Source organism: Thunnus thynnus, chromosome 10 (genome assembly GCF_963924715.1).
Source record: "Thunnus thynnus chromosome 10, fThuThy2.1, whole genome shotgun sequence".
Classification (NCBI taxonomy): Eukaryota; Metazoa; Chordata; class Actinopteri; order Scombriformes; family Scombridae; genus Thunnus; species Thunnus thynnus.
The window spans coordinates 23,591,910-23,611,253 of record NC_089526.1 but is presented as its reverse complement, the minus strand read 5'-3'; the positions used below and the strand labels follow the sequence as shown (position 1 = coordinate 23,611,253).

Sequence of the window (19,344 nt, the reverse complement as noted above, 5' to 3'; positions counted from 1 at the left end):
CACCAGAGATTTGAGAGACTAACACCAGAAGGGAGACCTTACTCCTTATTCATTTAAATTTGTCCAGTAATTCTGTTTTTTACTTATGATTTAAACTTAAAATTTCAACTAATATGACAGTTTGTTTCTATGACCCCATTTCTCCTGAATTTTGACTGTGGAGTCGATCTTCTACCTTTTTGTATTATTTAAAATGGTACAAAATTACAAGAGGAAGAAGTGCATTAGGCTTTTAAAAGAGGATTTTCTTAAGATTTCTGTCAGTAAAATAAAAAAAAACTTGTCAACCTTTTTTTTTCACTATCAAGCATCTGACTGTAAAGAAAAGGTCCTTTAGAAATCAATTCACCTAGATTAATACTGTACTTTTTTGGCAATGTCTGAAAAAAATTCAAAGGCTGAAAGCCTTGGGTTGAGATGAAAAGGATAACTGTGCACTCACCATCAGAGGACCTTGTCTCCGTCCACCTCCAACATCCTGTGTGTCTTCGGAGAAAAAGAAAAGGACAAAACGCCCACAGTCAAATTACCGTCATTAAACTAAATCTTTATAGCAATACATTGATAGCAATTTATCCTACTGCTGATTATCACATAGAGGAAAAATCATCATCATTTTAGTGAACATTGCAAAATGATCGAGTAATAGCAACCTGACAGAGTATGTGCCTTCAGCATTTTCCTAGGAAATTCACTAATTCAGTATCTTCATCTGAAATCAATTAATCCTTCTTGGCACAACAGAACCTATTAGCTGGCTTCAAAACTGCAATCATGGTCCTTCTTTCACAGCCAAAAACAAAGCAGCACTGCAATGGACAAGACTGATGGATTAGAAATATTGGCTTATTGAACTTGAACAGTCATGCTTTTCCAAAGTTTGAGCCAGTTCCCTTTGTTGGGTCCAGATTATTCAAAAGTGACAAATGACAAATTGGTTTGTCAAAAAACTGAGGGAGGATGACTGGATCAATGTGTTTAATTGACTGTTTAAGTATAAAGATCTTTTTATTACTCACTTAATTCTCTCTTTTAATTATTCTCTCCCCTCAATTTCTGTCACCTCTTTGTCAGTATTAAATAGGGCAAAAAATACCAGAAAAGAGAACTAAAAAACATGGTATACAACATGGTATAAAATGAAAACATCATCCAGATGTATGACATTATCAGGTTACTAAATTAGTTAAAGGCAACATATTATGCATATTTCCAGATCAATGTTTTTAATTTGGGGCTCTACTGGAATATCTTTGCATGATTCACAGTTCAAAAAACTCCTTATTTATATTATACTATTTTACGCAGCCCTTCAATTCAGTTTGTTCAATTCAGAGCCCACTCTGTTCTGAGTAATTCGCTTCCGCAGGACCACTTCCAGCCTCTCGGGAGGCTACGTCAACAAACCATGAAACAAACTATAGAAGTAGGATTTCACTACTTTTCCTCATTCTTTACTTGAAATGTCAACTTTTCAAATACATCCGTACATGTTCGAGCTGAAATATGAGAGTGGACAACACAAACAACACATGGAAAAACCTTAGCAAAACCTTAGCAACCAAGGCTACAGCCATTTTTGGGCATCAGCAAGGTAGCAAAAAGCATCGCAAGCAAAGCGTTCAGACCAGGCTGAAGCCCTGGCTTTTGACTAGCAGGGAGCATTATTACATACATTAACCTCAAGTTTTGGAACTTTGACCATGTTTAGCATAGATATCCAACAGAACAGTATATGAATAACAGAAAACCCGAAAACGCATAATATGTCCCCTTTAATAAGAAACGTATCTGTACAAATGAAAAAAACTAGTAACCCAACAAATGAAGGTTCAAATATGACACAAACTCCTGCACCCAAAAAAAAAACTCTGATGGAGAATCTGTCCACTGCAGTACCTGAAGTGCTGTCGCTGGGGTCATCAGGGTCAGGTGTGTTACTACGGAGACTGGACATGTCACCTCGCCTCCGCTGTCTATGTCTCCTTCTGTACTGGAACTCTGCATACTCCTTAGAAAAACAGCAAAGCATTACCACTATAAAAAGCACACATCACCCAGAAACATTAATAGTTCACATTCATTTTGATTGCTTCATTTCAACAGAGGCTGTAATCACGTTATCTAAACGTCAACACACTGCTTTCTGACCAGCAGAAAGTTGCTACATTTTGCTGATGTGGGGCTACAGTTGCAGTTTTTTGTTATTAATATTCAATGTGAATTTGTGAACTAGTAGCTCTGACTCAAGTCATAAGGCAGACGGCTTCAAATGTGGTCTGAGACTTCTGTTCCAGGAAAGATCAGCACCTCGAGATGCCTTCAAACCCTTTTATCTACAGACCAAGTCTTCAATCGTTAGACTCTAGTCTAGACTGAATCCAACCAGAGCACGCTCTCGCTGGAGGGGAATCAGAAATTAAGCAACATGAGAATTGAAGTTCAAATGTTTGAAACTATGTGTGTATGTCAGACTTTTCTCAAAAGCAACCAGAATACCTTATCAAAAGTGAAATTGGTATTGCTGGCAAGTTTTAACAACACAATTCAAAATGAATGGAAAGTGAATATTTTGCCTAGCTTTAGTCATAATTTGTGTGAAATAATTGGCCTAGAAGCAGTCCTGTATGTTCTCTGCATTAGAGACCATGTAGCAGATCTTTTATTATTACGACAGACAACCAATAATTTGATATTTCTGGCACCTTGTCACTGTGAAGTTTAAATGATGTAGAATCAATTACTGTAATAGAGGCTATGTTTCAAAAGCATGCCCACCTGAAATGACAAAAAGGCTCTATAGTGTAGTAGGTGTGTAGGTGTACACACACGTTTCTAAATACAGAATATCTATGAATATTTATGAGCGTGTGATGGTTTTTTCAATTTCTTTACTAATGACTGATATGTATCCAGAGACTGAGATGCAATGATCATGATCCCATGATATGATGGCATCAACAAAGAATGATATTAGCCTTATTATTTAGATTTACTGTAAAACAAAGTTTAAGTGGAAGTACATACCTATTTTAGGCATATACTTTTCAAACTGAAAACAACACAGTATATGTCTCTCAAATAATTTCAAACTCAACTTTAACCCAAGCTGGAGGTATTTTAGAAATATTCCTACACAGTAGGAATCATTATTCCAGTGTTCTGATGTGATGACAGTAGTATCAGATGGTACTTGTTGTGGTCATTTGTCAAGTGAATGTAAAATGAAATGCCAATGCCAACCTTGAGTTTGTAAGATAAATGATAAATGCAAGGCTACTCTATGCTCTGATCTTAGACAAACATGAAAAGGTTATATATATACATATATATCAGTACCTCAGGAAATAATCAACTGCATTTTCTATTCACTCATCTCATACATTTGCACAAGTCATTAAGTCACATTCATATAATCAAAAGCCTGTCACCCAAACTCTCTCTTTCATGTTTCCAACGCTCTAAAAATAAGCCCACTATGAAGTGATCTGCAGGCATTGTAAGAACCATGGAGCGGACCATCTGTAGCTGAGCCTGTGAGGCAGTGTCATCAGGCTTTGATTATTACTATGGTGTTCCCATTAACTACTGCAGCTGAGAGACAGAGCCTCTTAATTAGGGAACAAAAATAAAAACGTCATCTTTTTAGAGTGGCTCGGTATTCAGCATCTGCTGGCAACATTTACTGTGAACTTCCTCATAGACTGATGTGCACAAAATAATTTGCTGACAGACATAGGATATTGACAGGCTTGTTTGTTATTTAAATCCTATAAGAGAAAGGAGGCTGAGGTGAAATGAGAATATCACCTGAATTTGCAATGACGATTTGTTTTGTGGTTTGTTTACTGAAGTGGTTGTGTGTGCTTCAGTTGTCTTATATTATACATTTCCCTCAATAATAAATGATGATATAGCACAGTACGGTGAACAAACAGATATACATTAAAGTCTGACAAAGGTCTGATGATAAAAAAAAAAAAGTATTTCTTCCAATCCAGAACAACAGTGCAGCAAAATATAAACTTAATTTCTTGTGTGGAACAGCAGAGAGGAGTGTTTTCAAAATCTTTGGTCTAAAAAGCTGACTGCTACCCAACTTTTCAACAGTGTGTTAAGACAACAGATGAGAGAGCAGACAACAAGTATATGTATGATGATGTAATGTGGCTTAATATTTTATGTTGTGCAAACAACAAGGGATCTGATGGGATTATGTTGAAACAGATTACAAACATTTACTAATTTACTAATTTCAGACATCCTTGGCATCTGTGTGAGTCATGCAGAGAAGCTACAAACTAAAAATATTTGTCCAGCAGTAACAGTTGACTCAGTAAACTCTAAGAAAGCACAAGCTCTACTTATTCCTCTGTGCGAGGTCCTGAGCAGGCAGGAGATAAGGAGTGTCAAAATTAATTTATTACACTAGCAGAAAGGGCTGATCTTGTCATTTGTTTTCCTGTCAATAGGGAAATGCCTGCTTTGTGCTGTTGAAAGATATGCACAGTAACCTGAGAGGTTTAGGTTTGAAGTCATTTGCATATTTGTGCTGAGTTTTTAACACTTCAGAAGGAAGCAACACCTAGGAGCCTAAGGAGAGATGAAGCTGTTGAGCCACAATATCTGAATGTGTTCCACATGAAAAGCCTGTATGTTTAAAACCTGACAGAGTCCAGAAAGTAAACAATAATAGAAACTTAGAGTAATAAATATAATATATTGACTTAATGCACCACTAGTGAGTGCATGCATTGCACTGTGCAGAAAAAGCAAGGTCAATAATCACGTCATTATGAGGTTGACGGTTTTATGACTGTAACTGTTAACTACAAATGCCTGTTACTAATGCGCAATGATCGGGAGCAACCTGCTTAGGTGTTTTCCAGAGAACTGTTCTTTTAATCATTCCAACTGGGTGCACAGGGGAACACTGAACCATCTGGCATGCCCCAGTGTGTTGAATAACATGGTGATCTTTGGGTCATAGTGGTTTGTCGGTGCTGTTACGCAGCCAAAGTCAAGCCTGCACTATTAAAATGATTAAAACGATTTAGATACACATAATGACTTAAAGATAAGGTGTAATGTGGGGCTGCATAATCTAACTGTATAATAATCATAATTTTAGCCTCTGAAATGAATTACAGTGTGTCTGCATTGGTGCTTCAAATCAAGTGCTCCCTATTCACAGATAAACTGTCCGACCAACCACAGGTATTTGTTACAAGTACACTGATTAACCAGCCTCCAAAACATGGGTGTGAGTGTTAATGTGAGATGCAAGTATAAGACTGCATCTCTTGTAATAATAATAATAATAATAATAATAATAATAATAATAATAATAATAATAATAATAATAATAATAATAATAATAATAACAACAACAATAACAATAATAATAACAATAACAATAATAATAATCTAGATCTTGGAATCTCTAAAAGTGACCAACCCGAGGATCTCAAGCTACATATGGGATTAAACATTCATTGATATACTCAGGGGCCAGTCCCACCCGGGCCTGAAAAGTGATAATTAAAATCTTAAAATCAATTCCAAAACGCACAGGCAGCCAGTGTAATGAAGCTAAATTTGGGGTTATTTGTACTCTTTTGTTAGAATTAGTGAGAAGTCTAGCAGCAGCATTTTGAATTAACTTAAGTCTATAAAGGCTGTGTTTGCTTAAACATGAGTAGAGTGAGTTACAGTAGTCTAAATTGGATGTGATGAATGCATGAATGACCATTTCCAGGTTCTTGGGAGACAGAAAGGACTGGATCTCAGAGATTCTGTGTAACGGGGTAAAGAAGACTGGACAATTATTTTAACATGCTGATTGAAATTAAAGATAATTATCAAAAGTGACACCAGGATTTCTGCAGGCAAGAGATGATACTGGTGGAGAATGAACCAAGTTGTGGTGAGATGTGATTGCGTGTGGGGTCTGGGCCTATGATAATGACCTCAGATTTGTCTGTATTCAGTTGAAGGAAATTACTCGACAGCCAGATCTGAACTTCATTTAGGCATGCCCGGAGAGTAATTAATTGGTTGTTACTGGTGGGGTTGAAAGAGAAGTAAAGCTGTCTGTCATCTGCATAAAATTGGAAACTAACATTGTGTCTGTGGATTATGTGTCCTAGTGGTAACATGTAAATAGAGAAAATCAGGAGGCCAAGGACTGACACCTGAGGTACCCCACAAAACAGAGATTCTGTGGAAGATCTGCAATCACCAACAGCAACATTAAAAGTCCTATTTTAGAGATACGAGTAAAACCAGTCCAACAGCGCCAGAGATGCCAACCCACTTTTTAAGACGCTCAATTAAAATTGGATGATCCACAGTATCAAAGGCTGCAGTGAGATCTTAAAGGATTAAAATAGATGAGTGGCCAGAGTCAGCTGCAAAAAGAAGATCACTGAGCACTTTGAGGAGTGCAGTCTCTGTGCTATGGCCGACTCTAAAGCCCGATTGAAATTTTTCAAACAGACCATTTCTGGTCATAAATGAAATTACCTGTTCTGCAACTACTTTTTCTAGTACCCTGGCCAAGAATGCAAGTTTGGGGACGGGATGAAAGTTTTTCAGGATAGTGAGGTCTTGTGAGGTTTTTTTGGGAAGCAGTTGGACTATTGAAGACTTAAAATGATTGGGGACAGTACCAGATATGAGAGAGGAATTGAATATGATTGAAATAAAAGGACAGACTCACTGCAGGACTTCTTTAAGGAAGCAGGGGAGGAAGGATATCAAGAGAATAGGATGTGGGCTTCATATCGGTAATGGTCTTGGCTAAATGATCAATTGAGACAGGGTGAAATAAAGTTAGAGAGCAGACCAGATGACTAGGAGGTTCGGATGTTACAAGAGACAGTGGGGTAATTTTATTTCATATTTTGCTGACTTTGTTGGAAATGAAAGACAGAAACTCCTCACATAACTCTGTAGAGGACTCAATCACATTAGGGGGGCCATCTGTAGTGTGGCTAAAAATATCAAAGAGCACCCTGATGTTATGCTGGTTTTTCATAATGATCTCAGTGAAATAGTTTGCTGGAGCATTTTTAATTGCTGAATTGAGTTTTTTCATTAAGATTTTTAGACTTTCAAGGACAGTGGATTGTGTGGCTTTCCATTTCCGTTCTGCTTTGCAAAGGATTCTCTTTAATTAACTAATTTCCTCATTTATCCATGGCTGAAAAGTATTTTTGGGCTTGTAAGGATTAATCTGTTCATTTAGCTGCGTATTGTGGTGGCATTATTATTATTGAGTCCAGTTTACGTACTACTATGATGATGCATCTAGAATCATTAGAAATGATTGTGATCTACATATAAAACAATAGTGCTTGTTTTAGCCTTAACCAGGCACCGTTAACCTATTTAGATATGTTACCAGAAGATTAAAATCCATCTGATATCTTTCAGGCCATAATATATGGTGTCAAAAGATACATTGGTTTAAATGTAGGTTTCTAACACAGCACAGTTGACATTTGAGCTAAAAAGCCATGACTGGAGACAAATGAAAATTTGTTCTGGTTACCTCGGGTGATGCAAAGCCTAAATATTCCCAGTCCCACGTTCCACCAGCAAAACTGCAAGTGAGCAAGACACAGACAAGTTTTTGTCAGTATGAGAATGTGATTAATTGCTGAACTGTGTTTCACTTGTGAGTGTTAGGTTGATACATTCAGTGAGATGCACATCTGTATGTTACCTGCGCCTGGGGGCATCAGGAGAGTCATTGGGGGCCACTCCCCTCGCTACTGAGGCTAGGAACTCCTGTCTCTTCTGCTGAACCAGACATGCCGCACGGATGATCTTGTGGCGTGGGGTCCGCAGGTAAGGTCGGTTAACCTTTTGTGCGAGGTCCTCAGTCACCATCTCCAAGTCCGTCTGAGGATAGAGAGAGAGCTGGCTGAGAGTTGTTTTTTTTTTTTTTTTTTAGGAAACCCTGTGAGTGATTTTAGTGAATAACTACACAATTTCAAGTTTAACTTTGTCTCATAAAATAATCCTAAACTGAGATGTTCAAGGACAGTGACGAAGTAGAAGTGGCCCTACAAGTGAACTACTTTTAAGGTTACTGTGTATGTATCCACTTTAAAAACTGTATTAATTTTACAAGCCTTTAAGAAAAGATCCTTGCCCATTTATTCAAAGTATTTAAAGGCCACAACAGAAAAGACAGCCGGTACAGTACATATATGCTGTGTCCTATACCGGTGTTCATAAATTATTTAACAATACATCTTTAACTAACAGCTGAGATGTGCAGGCACAACTGGGGTAGATTGTGAAGATCATGAGATAGAAAGCTTTAGTCCCACAACTCTAATGGCCCATATAAAACTGGCTGCTGTGAGCGTTGTTTTTTTCTGAATAAGTGGGACTGAAACCTGCATAAGCTCGTAGATCTCTTTCTTTGTGCTTTTGGGCTCCAGAAAAAACCCATAAGGATAAGAGCACTTGAGGATGCGGCGAGTCTTTAGTAGCTCCAGGACTGCATCTTCAATAAATGTAGTGTCAGGTGGGCCTCCTTCCCCTGAGAAATAGAGTGAGAGAGAGTCAGATAACAAAAATGAATATCTGCCTCTCTTTTGTAGAATACATCCCTATTGCAGCCTAAATTACTCACACATCTGAGCAGATCATACAAAATGATGAGAAAGAAAATCAGTAGTACAATCCAGGAACAACACATATGAAAGAACAGCTCCATTGTGCTACATCTATTGTAGACACTATTCTTCTAAATTACATGTGGTGTCTCAGTTGATGAGGATGGAGGGGCAGGAACTGCTGGGCCTTAGTGAACTCTGAACCTTAAACCTTTGTTTAATGGTTCCTTTTGGATCCTTGATGAGTGTCATGCTCATTACCAAAATACAAAAAGTGTAACTTGGTAATGAGCAAAATATACTTTTGAATGTCCAAAAGAAAAAGTAATCAGAATGCTCATCCCCTATTTTATTAATGGAAAAAAAATCCTAAATTAAACAGATTCAGATTAGGATCAGAATGGACAATAGTGATAGTCAATCATAGCTGATGGTGATTTTTGGAGAGTGAAAACTGTGTGCAAATATACTGCACAGGAAGAACTGTGCATATTTATGGCCATTTCTCTGTCAGCTAGCAGCCAGACTTATGTAAGTAATAAGACTGCAATCAGAATCTTCTTCTTTAGACTGAGTGTTGTGGAACATGGTTATGCTAAACAGGTTGTAATTGCCTATACAGATGAGGGTTTAAAGGGCTCTAGACAAAGCTTATTCACAAAGCATAGCTTTGACTGAGACATACCTGCTGAATAATAACTATACTCACTGATGTAACTACATTATTAAAATGTGTTTTGGCTCCCTCCTGCCTACTTCCCAAAGCTCGATATCACAGAACTAGATTAAGATACGTACGTCTAAATGTGTAATAAAGATTGACACTGTTATGGCAGACTGCACACTCACTTCCACTCAGGGCTCGACTGAGCTGTTCCATCTTCTCTTTGGCTGTTTTTAACAGGCGCTGCTCCAGCTATTGTGAGGGAGACAAAAGCTGTTTCATTGTTGAGGAAAAAATGTCTCGAAAAGATTGCCTGACCAAAAAAAAAAAGAGAGAATGCCAGAATATGAGGCTACATAAATGAACGCATTTGGGAGCAGCATACTTTTTTTTTTTTAATCAAGACTATCACCATCAAAATCATCAAAAGTAGGACAATTTCCAGTAATATTGTAGATGTGCATAATACATACATTCATCATTCTACAGTATATTGCAATATAGAGCATGCCCACCTATGAGGCCATGAACCAGTTACAATGGATGACAAGTTCCCACTGGCTACATCCACTGCTTGACTGTTTGCATACTATGCAAAGCAGACATCATTGGAAGGCAAAACCAGTCCTGTTTACCTGATAGCTGTGCTCATGGTTCTTGAAGCGTGTGTAGTAGTGCATGAAGCGGTCGAGTTCCTGAAAGCTCTTGTGCTTCTTCTCTGCCTGCAAAAGCGTGATGAGACACCAGTCACAGTCAATAAACTACTGAGCATGTTGTGCCCACTTACAGAATAAAGTGTGGGTACTCTGGTTGAGAGCAGTCAAAGAAAGTGAGCAGTACAACAGATGCAATCAGTACTTGTGATTGGGAGGAATGCGCGTGAAGACTGAAAATTAACTTCTTTTCACCTTAGATGAAGGTAGGCGGAATTGATTATGAATGACTTCATGATCAAGAGTCTAGATGTAGTCTGTGTGTATGCGTGTATTATGGCAGTAACAGCTGCAACTGCTCAACTTTATCTGGTCACTATTCTTAATGTGAAGTCAAATTTGGAAATGGGACAGCTGGCTGCTGCCACTCTGCTTCTTGATTTTGTTTTGTTTTATTAGAGGGATAGCTAAGCTGTAGTAGTTTGCTGCAACTACGAGTGAGTCCCCGCACCACCTCATCGTATTGGCTAGGCCATTGTGATTTAACACAAGTGCCCAACCCAGTGTGTATGTAAGGGTACCTACCTCTTCAGTCATCTCTTTGGACTGCTCCTCCACCTGTTGGATGACTTCGTAGCGGGTGCAGCGATAGTAGCCTCCTGTAGATGAGCTATGCTTTTTCCACTCCTCCAGACAGATCCAGCAGAAGTCATACTTACACTACGAGAAGAGAATGGGAATATTAGATTTTGTTTAAATCTGCTCTGGTCAGCCGTGACATCAAAACACTGAATTACAAAACACTGATGTCATTTACATGTTATGTCATCCTAAAAAAACATTCAGTACATAGTTACTATGTCACAGTATGTGATAGCTAAAATCATTCTCCTCCACAGTCACATGTAAGGATATGAAAGCTGAAAAGATTTTAAGTTTTAATGAAAAATCTTTTTATATCCCTCTTGACTGCTCTCTAAAAAAAATTAAAATGAAGGGTGAAGGATGTCTTTAAGAGTCACTAAAACAGTAACCCAGGACTCAAGATCTACTTACCTGTCCTGTCTCATCTCTATCTCAATTTTCTACACATCAATTCTCTCTCGCTTCTCTTGCTCTTTTTCTAACAAGTGGCGGCATTTGAAAGAGGACACGGCCATTGTTTGAAGGTTGTGGTGTATTCCTTGTAGCCTGCTGCCACTAGAAGGCACTCAGACAACATTTGAGATCACCAACTCCCATTGGGTATTGTAGAACAACAGAACACTACAGCCACTCCAATTCGCAGCCTATTTAGGTGTAAGTGATTTCTTTCTCTATGCCACAAGCACTTCTGTGGGTGACAAGTTAGCCAAACCAACACAAAACCCTAAAAGCTGAGACCTCTGTTGTCCTGGAAACACTATGCTTACATGACTCTTCAGAAAAAAATCAATACCAAATAGAAGTGTGGGATGAATGGAAGGACAGAGACACACAAAAAGACAGCGTGTGAAATGGAGAGACTTCAGATAAAAAAGTGAGAAGCCACACTGGAGGGAAGGAAATGGCAATGGAAAGACAAAGAAATGTTCCTTGGCAACACTGAGTCTCGTGTTTCCAAGCAACAGAGCCATTTCTTACCAGGTAATAATAGGTCGAGAGGCTGAGCCCTCCGTGGCCTCTCAGCTTGTGAAAACTGCTCCATTCCCCCCAAACTAATCTCCATCTCTAGTCAGTCTCTTTAGCCAGGATGGAGACAGTGACAAGACTGTCACAGAGACAAAAGCAGCCTGGCTGTATTATTGCACCATGTTCCTTTCATGGCCTGCCCTCCAGCGACAGCGATAGTAACACGCAGAGACGCAGTCAGGCAACATGACTCTGTGTGATTATGAGTCTCACACTCTGTCCCTCCACCACTGACTGAAGTGTCTTTTTATTCTCTCTCAGTCACCTCTGTATTATTCTTTTTCTTGTCCATCTCAGTAAGATAGAAGCCTCTGACTAAGTGGAGGATTTACTGGCTACCCAGCTGTTTGATGAGTTGTTTGTGAGCTTGACTGTATTGTCAGCCACTTGTAACAAAAAAAATAAATAAATAATGACAGTAAAACTTATTCATAAGCTCATGTGTTACAACATTTTTTATCATACAATGTACACTAAAGACAGCAGACACTGGGCTTTAATGTGATTAGACATTAGACAAACTTGTTTGTTGCTGAAGTCAAGAGAAAAAATATCAGTTATTTAACACAAGAACTGTGTTAAATAATATTATTACAATTACTTTGTTGTTAATATCAAAGGAGTCCAAGGTGTAAATGATAACCCAAACAACTGTAAAAATAACAAAGACAATGGAAAATCTTGTGTAATGAGCAAAGAATTGCCCAAAAGAATAACCAATAGCAAATTCATCTGTGTTGTGAGATATTTTAAAGTTAAATGGGCCGAACCATCACAAGAATCTAAAATATTACTACAACACAACAAAGCCTGCCCTACAGTAAAATACTTAATTAGCCAAAATGTTAGATCTTTTATTTCCACAAGACTTCTGAAGTTTCAAGGTAGTATCTTTTCTCTAAGTTTCTAAATAAGTCACAACTATCTAGATAAAGTGAACTGTATGTTGTTATTGAACCTTCAACTTCCCTCCCTATTTAAACCCATTTCCCTAGTGATGCTCCCATCCCAAACTTAGTTAGTTAAACTTTAGTTTGGTTTAGCACCATAGGCAAGAGTACTGACTTGAAACCAGCATGCTCAAATCAAGTTACAAAATGCAGCTTTTTATCCTGGCACAGGAGGTATGTGGTACACATGCAGAGCAGATACAATGAGGTAATCACAGGAAACTGATCAAGCATGAATGAATGCATGCATACTGTAATTATATACAATAACATAAATAAGACTAAAAATCTAAAGCTCCATTAGTGGCCTCTTTATATAAAACTGCCTCACAATACAAACCTGCTGGATAGAGCAACAACAACAAAATAATGAAGATTAATTATACTTTAACAGCTGGCATGAATGTGTTCCGCAAATTTTATGGCTGTCTGACAAATAGATTATGAAGTATCATGTGTATAAACTTGACATTTTCTTTTGCTTGGGGGAAGAGGAAAACTCATGGAACATCCAGAATGAAAAAGGTTCATTCTCTGGAAAGCGCCGCTATGCAAGTTTCATAGAAATCTGCACATTAGATTTTGACATTTTTTTCTATAAAAATGGAAATTACAGCCTGATAAAGAAAAACCGAGGTAAAGAGTACTAGAGAGCCGTGACCAGACCGACCACCACTGATCACAAGTCAAAGGCTTCCTGCACAATATAGGTGCTTGGGCTGAATAACAAATCATAAGTATGTTAATGATTTGATTTAATGGAATAAACATGAGTTTAACTTTTTATTATACTGTTTTGAATACTTGAGTACATAAGTTAATAAACACAGAAATTCACATTGATAGCAAGATGATTCTGTGATAATTATTGGGATATTCATTTTTGTACATGTCACCCACCTTATATGCTAATCATAATGCAATAGCTCTTCACTCTTGTCTCTGGCTATCACACACATACACACACCAGTTGCCACCCTCTCAGTAATGAATAATTGAAAAATTAAAGCAATATATAAACATGGAGGCATATCTTCAAATGGCTATGGTGCCCCTGTATATTAAATTTAGTCGTATTATCTACAAAAATAGTAGCAAAATGCAAATAAATGGTTTCCCTCTGAAGCCCTGCCCTCACTGCATCCACAGAAAATTGTAAAAGGTATCAAAACATCCAAACATTAGTGAAAATACAGTGTCTGACAAATGGGGAAATTACATATGTATGCACAGCATCACACAAAGAACAGGTATAATGCAGCAGATTTCTTTTTAAGGGATGCCAAAAACTGCATATTGCCATTATAATAAAGCAACAACTGCTGAGTGCTGAGCTATGAACAAACTATGAACCAATCACCAAGGCCAAAATGTGTCAAAATCTTGATTTCTTAAGAATATTTTGTGAATTTAAATGTAAATAGTGGTGGATTATGTCAAATACTCTCATCTGTAACAAATGTGTAGCATTTCTTTAAGCAGGTAGTTCTTCTAATCAGAAAACAGTCTACTTAGTACAGGTATGTAAAACCTCCCACCCTAACTTACCTTAGCACACTGCATGTGGTTGCAGCCCTCATTTTTCTGTATTGGGGACTTGCAGTTGGCGCAGGGTTTGGAGTTAGTGAGCAACCATAAGCAGTTGGCTGCATCCTCGTAAGCTTCACTCACACCAGCCACTTTAATAGGAGGAGGGGGAGGTAAACAGAACAAATAAAGGCATAATGAGACAGAATGAGAATGGCTATTACCACGGTGTCTAAACAGACCACTGCACTGAGTGGGAAATTGTCCTGCCTGACTAATGTGTATTGCTTATAATATTTTGCTAACATCTCCCAAGACCCTCATGCACCCACCCACCCCCCACCCCCCACACACACAAACAGAATAATTGGCTATTATCAAAGCACCTCTGATGTGTCGTTTGAAATAATTAATAATAATATTAATAGTAACAATAATTTTATTTGTATAGCACTTTTCAAGCTAGGAGCACAAAGTGCTTTCCATAGACAGCATACAAAAACAATCACAAATATAAAAAGAAAAACACAAGAACAGCAAAAAAAACAAGCACACAATAAAAAAGCAGTATAAAAGAAATTTACAAATAAATCATCCAGAAGGTAGAACATGTGAAACTATTAAAATAAACTTAAAATCAGGTGGCTGCACAACAGAGCTGTATTATGTAAACATATACGACTAGCTGTCAGGTGAAAGGCAAGTCTGTAAAAAAAGTGACTTAAGATAGGATTTCAAAGCAATAACACCATCAGCAAATACTAACTAGAAGCCTGTTTCAGAGCTGAGGTGCCAGTACAGCAAAAGGCTCGATCACCCTTTGACCTATACCTGTTAGTCACGAGAGCCCCTGCTGGCGGGGGCAGGACCGCCCCTGTGTAAGCAAACCCGTCACAGGGTATTTAAACACAGGAGACCATAGTCACATGACATACCGTTTTGACCAGAAGAAGCTCGGCCAGTAGGCTAGTGCAACCATTTCTACCTACACACAAGTCAAACACCAAGCAACTGACTGAGTGTGTAGCAAAAAGCATTCACACAAATGATGCCTCAAATGAATACTGAGATTCCACAGATCACAGCAGTATAACTCCATTCACTATCCAACCAAAACTCACTGAATAAACCGTCAAAGAACAATAAAAACAAACCTCCCTTTGTACATTTACAACTACAAATTGTGTCTTACCTTTACTATTTTTGTAATCAAAAGTTGTGTCTGGTCACATAAAACCACTAGTAAAGGCTACTCCAATGTCTCTGGGTCATTTTGAGTTGATTCCAGCCATTCTCTTTTTATATGCATGGCATGGGGAAAGAATTGCAGTAACCCTACCTCCCAGCCTTCCATGCGAACACTATCTATGTCTCCATCTGGTGGTTCAATTGTAGTATTGACACAGATTTACCCAAACGCACTACTTTCAGGAGGCCCTGACCTCTCAACAGAGGGGTGAAGCATCCAAATCGACCAGTGGGTTCCCGAGATATTGATGCACATCAAGACAGTATTGTTCAGGTTAGCGGAGATCATTATGCAGCAGAGCGCAGAGCGCAAAGTGCACAATAGTAACCTTCTACGTTCAAAAACATTGTTTGTTCTTTGAGAAAACCACGTCAGACCAAAAACGATTTTTCACTGTTCCAGAAATACTGAAAATACTAATTTTGAAAAGCAGTACTGCCAAAATTCCCATAGATTCAGAGTCAGACAAGGAGGACCTGATTCAACCTGAGCCTGACCTGGACAACGACAGTGCGGATTGCCTCATTCAAGATCCACCAATGGAAGAGTATGTATCTTTATATTCTTATTGATTACTTATTTATTCAATGTCTAATGTTTAGAACAGTGGAAATATACCAGCTTTTACACTGTGCATGTGCAATTTCCCTGAACCATCTGCTTATGTTACCCTGGCCATGAACAATGCCAAGATGGCGCCTACAGAGAGAAAGAGCATGTATGAGACAATGGCCATCACTGCTTTCACTAGAATTTCCATTCAGGATGCATTATTGCTCTGAAAGGTTTATTGTATGACAACAAAAGTTTATAGGCTAAATGTAGGCCATACATACCTCTCACTATAAATCACTATAGTCCACATATTACTTTTATATTTTGAGTCACAATTTCAAAACATTAAGCCAGTTAAATGAATACATTTGTGTTTCAATCCTGACCTCTCTAACTTTGTTCTGCTTCAATTTATTAGCACCAGTCTTGGCACAAGAAATGTTCAGATGTTGTGCTATGGTTTGCTGGAGGTTTGGGGTTGCAACTGCAAAACTCCAAAGGGGATATTCACTCTAAAAGTGTACAGTTTTGTTAAGCTGAAATGAAATCTTTCATTTATGCTGTGTTTCATCTTCATTTACTCCGACCCAGTAACACCTATACTGATGCTCACACCTCTGCAGAAATCTCACACATTACTTTATTATGATACCAAGATTATTCATATAGACTTTGTAGTTGCAGAGATATACTCTATTCATTTTGGGCACATCATTTTCAAGCAGGGGCCTGAGCCAGAGGCTTGGACTCTGGAATGGCTAGCAGAACTAACCCAGCAGATCTAAGAGGCCTTTTTGGACAGTAAGGAATTAAAAGTCCACTGATGTACTCTGGCGCCTGCCCATGTAAAGCCTTGTAAATCGTGAGAAAGCTTTTAAAATGGATTCTAAAAGAAATTGGTAACCATTGTAAAGAGGCTAATACTGGAGTGATGTGAGAAGAGCGTTTGTTCTTTGTCAGAAGTCTGGCTGGGGAGTTCTGCAAAGTCTGAAGATGAACTACAGTTCTGAGGCAGGTAAACAAGGCGTTAGAATAGTCCTGGCATGAGGAAATAAAAGCATGAATAATTTTCTCTGTATTATAAAAGGTAACATTGCTCTGATCTTGGAAATATTCCTGAGTAGGTAGAAACATGATTGTACAATTTTTTTGTGTTTTGTCCAAAGCCTAGCTCACTGTCGTAGATTACACCCAGGCTCTTAGCAGTGCCCTTAATATATGGGATAAGGGGATTGGTTACGGAGGTGCTCAGGGGCAATGATAAGCACCTCTGTTTTGTCAGAGTTTAACTGCAAAAAGTTTTGAGACATCCAGTCTCTCACATCAGCTAAGCTGCTCTATAGCGTGGCCAGCTTGTTGCATCCAGAGGGTTTAATGGAGAGATATAACTGTGTATTGTCTGTATAGCAGTGAAATGAGATGTTAAGGTGACGAATGATATGGCCTAATGGTAGCATATACAGAGAGAACAGAATTGGTCCAGAATTGATCCTTGAGGTATGCCACATGTTGTCTGTGCAATTGAAGAAATTAATGAATCAAATGAGACATAAAATTTTCTATTTGACAGATAGGAGAACCACTCCAGAGCCGTTCCAGAAATGCCCACCCAATCCTTAAGTCTATTAATTAGCAATTTTGAGACATAGACAAGGAAGAAACATGGGAGAAGTTCGAAAGGCGACGTTTGCTCGACTTTGGTGAATTTTGTTGAGAAAAAAGGAGAGAAATTTCTCACAGTCAGCAGCAGATGAAGCAGAGGGACTAATAGTGTGAGGTTTGACAAGCCGATTAATGGTTGTACATAAAAATCTGGAATTGTGTTGATTGGCGGTTAACTCAGAGAAATATTGGTCTCTTATCTCTTTTACTTTTTGATTGTAGATGACCAGTTAATCTTTCATTCATACGTAATGGACTTGGAGTTTTTTTGTCCTCCATTTGCGTTCTGTTCTTCTGCATGCTTTTTTAAGGTTTCGAATGTCCTCATTGATCTATAGGAAAGAACTGACAACATTTTTTGCTTTAGTTGTAAGTGGGGCGACAGTGTCCAGTGTAGTCACACAAATTTGATTGAATTTTCCTAGCAGTTGTTTATATCTGAATTAAAAGACAAGTTGTGTTTTTCCTGGTTAAAAAGAAAATAGAATTCATCAGCTGTATGTGCAGCAACTACCCGAAACTAAGTGGTGCATAATAATGGTGTCGTTGGTACAGCCTGTAACAGAGTATCAAATAAAATACACTGGTGGTCAGAGATTGAGAGGTCCATCATAGACACGTTGTTTTAGTCCAAACCGAACATAAACAGCAAGTCTAAAGTATGGCCGCGACTATGAGTTGGGCCAGAGATATGTTGAACCAGATTCAAGGACTCAGTAATATTTGAAAAAACAACTGCAGTAGAATTTGAGGTGTCTTCTATTTGTGTAGGTTAAAATCACCAACCAGGATACCAGGATGATCTTATCATATTCTAACACAACTGACGATAAAAATTCAGAAAATTCTGATAAAAACACTGCATTGCCTTGGGGGGTTGATAGATGCCAATACACAACACTGGAGTGGCCGCAGTAATTTTCAGCATCAACACTTCAAAACTTGAGAGGTTGTTGACAGTAATGGAGCTGCATTTGTGCTGATTCAAAAAAAACAACAAAAAACCCCAGCAAGGCCCGGTAACCCAGGAAGAGCTGTAACACTCATAGTTCAGGGGGCACAGTTCACTCAGCTGACTATAGTCACCAACCTTCAACCAAGTTTCTGTCAAAAATAAAAAAATCCAAATTAAAACAAATCATAAAATCATTTAAGATACAAGTCTTGTTGGTCAGTGACCTCACATTAAACAAGGCAAGCTTAACATTAAGGGATCGTAATGGTTCAGTCCTAGGTGGGTTTAATTTTGGATACTTAAGGTTTTGCTGGTTAACGGCCCTTGTCTTTCTTTGAAAGCGCCTTGACCCGGTCAGAGTGGGAGTCCCTTGAGGGGAGTGCTTATTGTATGATACAGCCAGTCTATACAGGAGAGCCAGTGTGCCTGAAAGTTGGTTGGGTGTAGGTTGTGGCAGACAGAAGAAGCTGCAATTTGTGATCAGTGTTGTGGTCAGACACGTGTGCGAGGTGCACAGTCACTTGCTGGTGGTATTAAAAACAGAGTAAAATATATCATATGTTAAAATGTGAGTACCCAGGCCAGTGGGGTGAAGACCATCCCTCCAAAAGAATGATCGGCAGTTCCAGAAGAGATTAAAATTATCAATAAAATGTACGTTATGTAATGGGCAGGTGGACTGGAACCAAGTGTGGAGACTTAAAATTCTGCTAAATCATTCGCCGCCTCTTCTAAGGGGAGGAATTGGGTCAGAGATGAATACACATTTGCCGCTGGCTATAAGTGTATTAAAAAGATGGATGAAGTCAGTATTTCAGGCATTTT

The 19,344-nt window shown here is 38.4% G+C and overlaps 1 protein-coding gene across 2 annotated transcripts in view; it reads right to left on the bottom strand.

Annotated features, from left to right (window-relative positions):
• LOC137191777 (ankyrin repeat and IBR domain-containing protein 1-like) overlaps positions 1-19,344 on the bottom strand; it is a 42,913-nt gene that overhangs the window by 3,962 nt on the left and 19,607 nt on the right. For both annotated transcript variants that reach the window (XM_067602164.1, XM_067602165.1), the window contains exons 11-19: positions 14,120-14,250; positions 10,536-10,670; positions 9,933-10,019; positions 9,483-9,549; positions 8,412-8,557; positions 7,730-7,908; positions 7,556-7,607; positions 1,900-2,011; positions 443-486 (exon numbers count right to left, since the gene is read on the bottom strand). In XM_067602164.1, the coding sequence (XP_067458265.1) occupies positions 443-486; positions 1,900-2,011; positions 7,556-7,607; positions 7,730-7,908; positions 8,412-8,557; positions 9,483-9,549; positions 9,933-10,019; positions 10,536-10,670; positions 14,120-14,250 (953 nt within the window). The remainder of the gene's footprint in view (positions 1-442; positions 487-1,899; positions 2,012-7,555; positions 7,608-7,729; positions 7,909-8,411; positions 8,558-9,482; positions 9,550-9,932; positions 10,020-10,535; positions 10,671-14,119; positions 14,251-19,344) is intronic.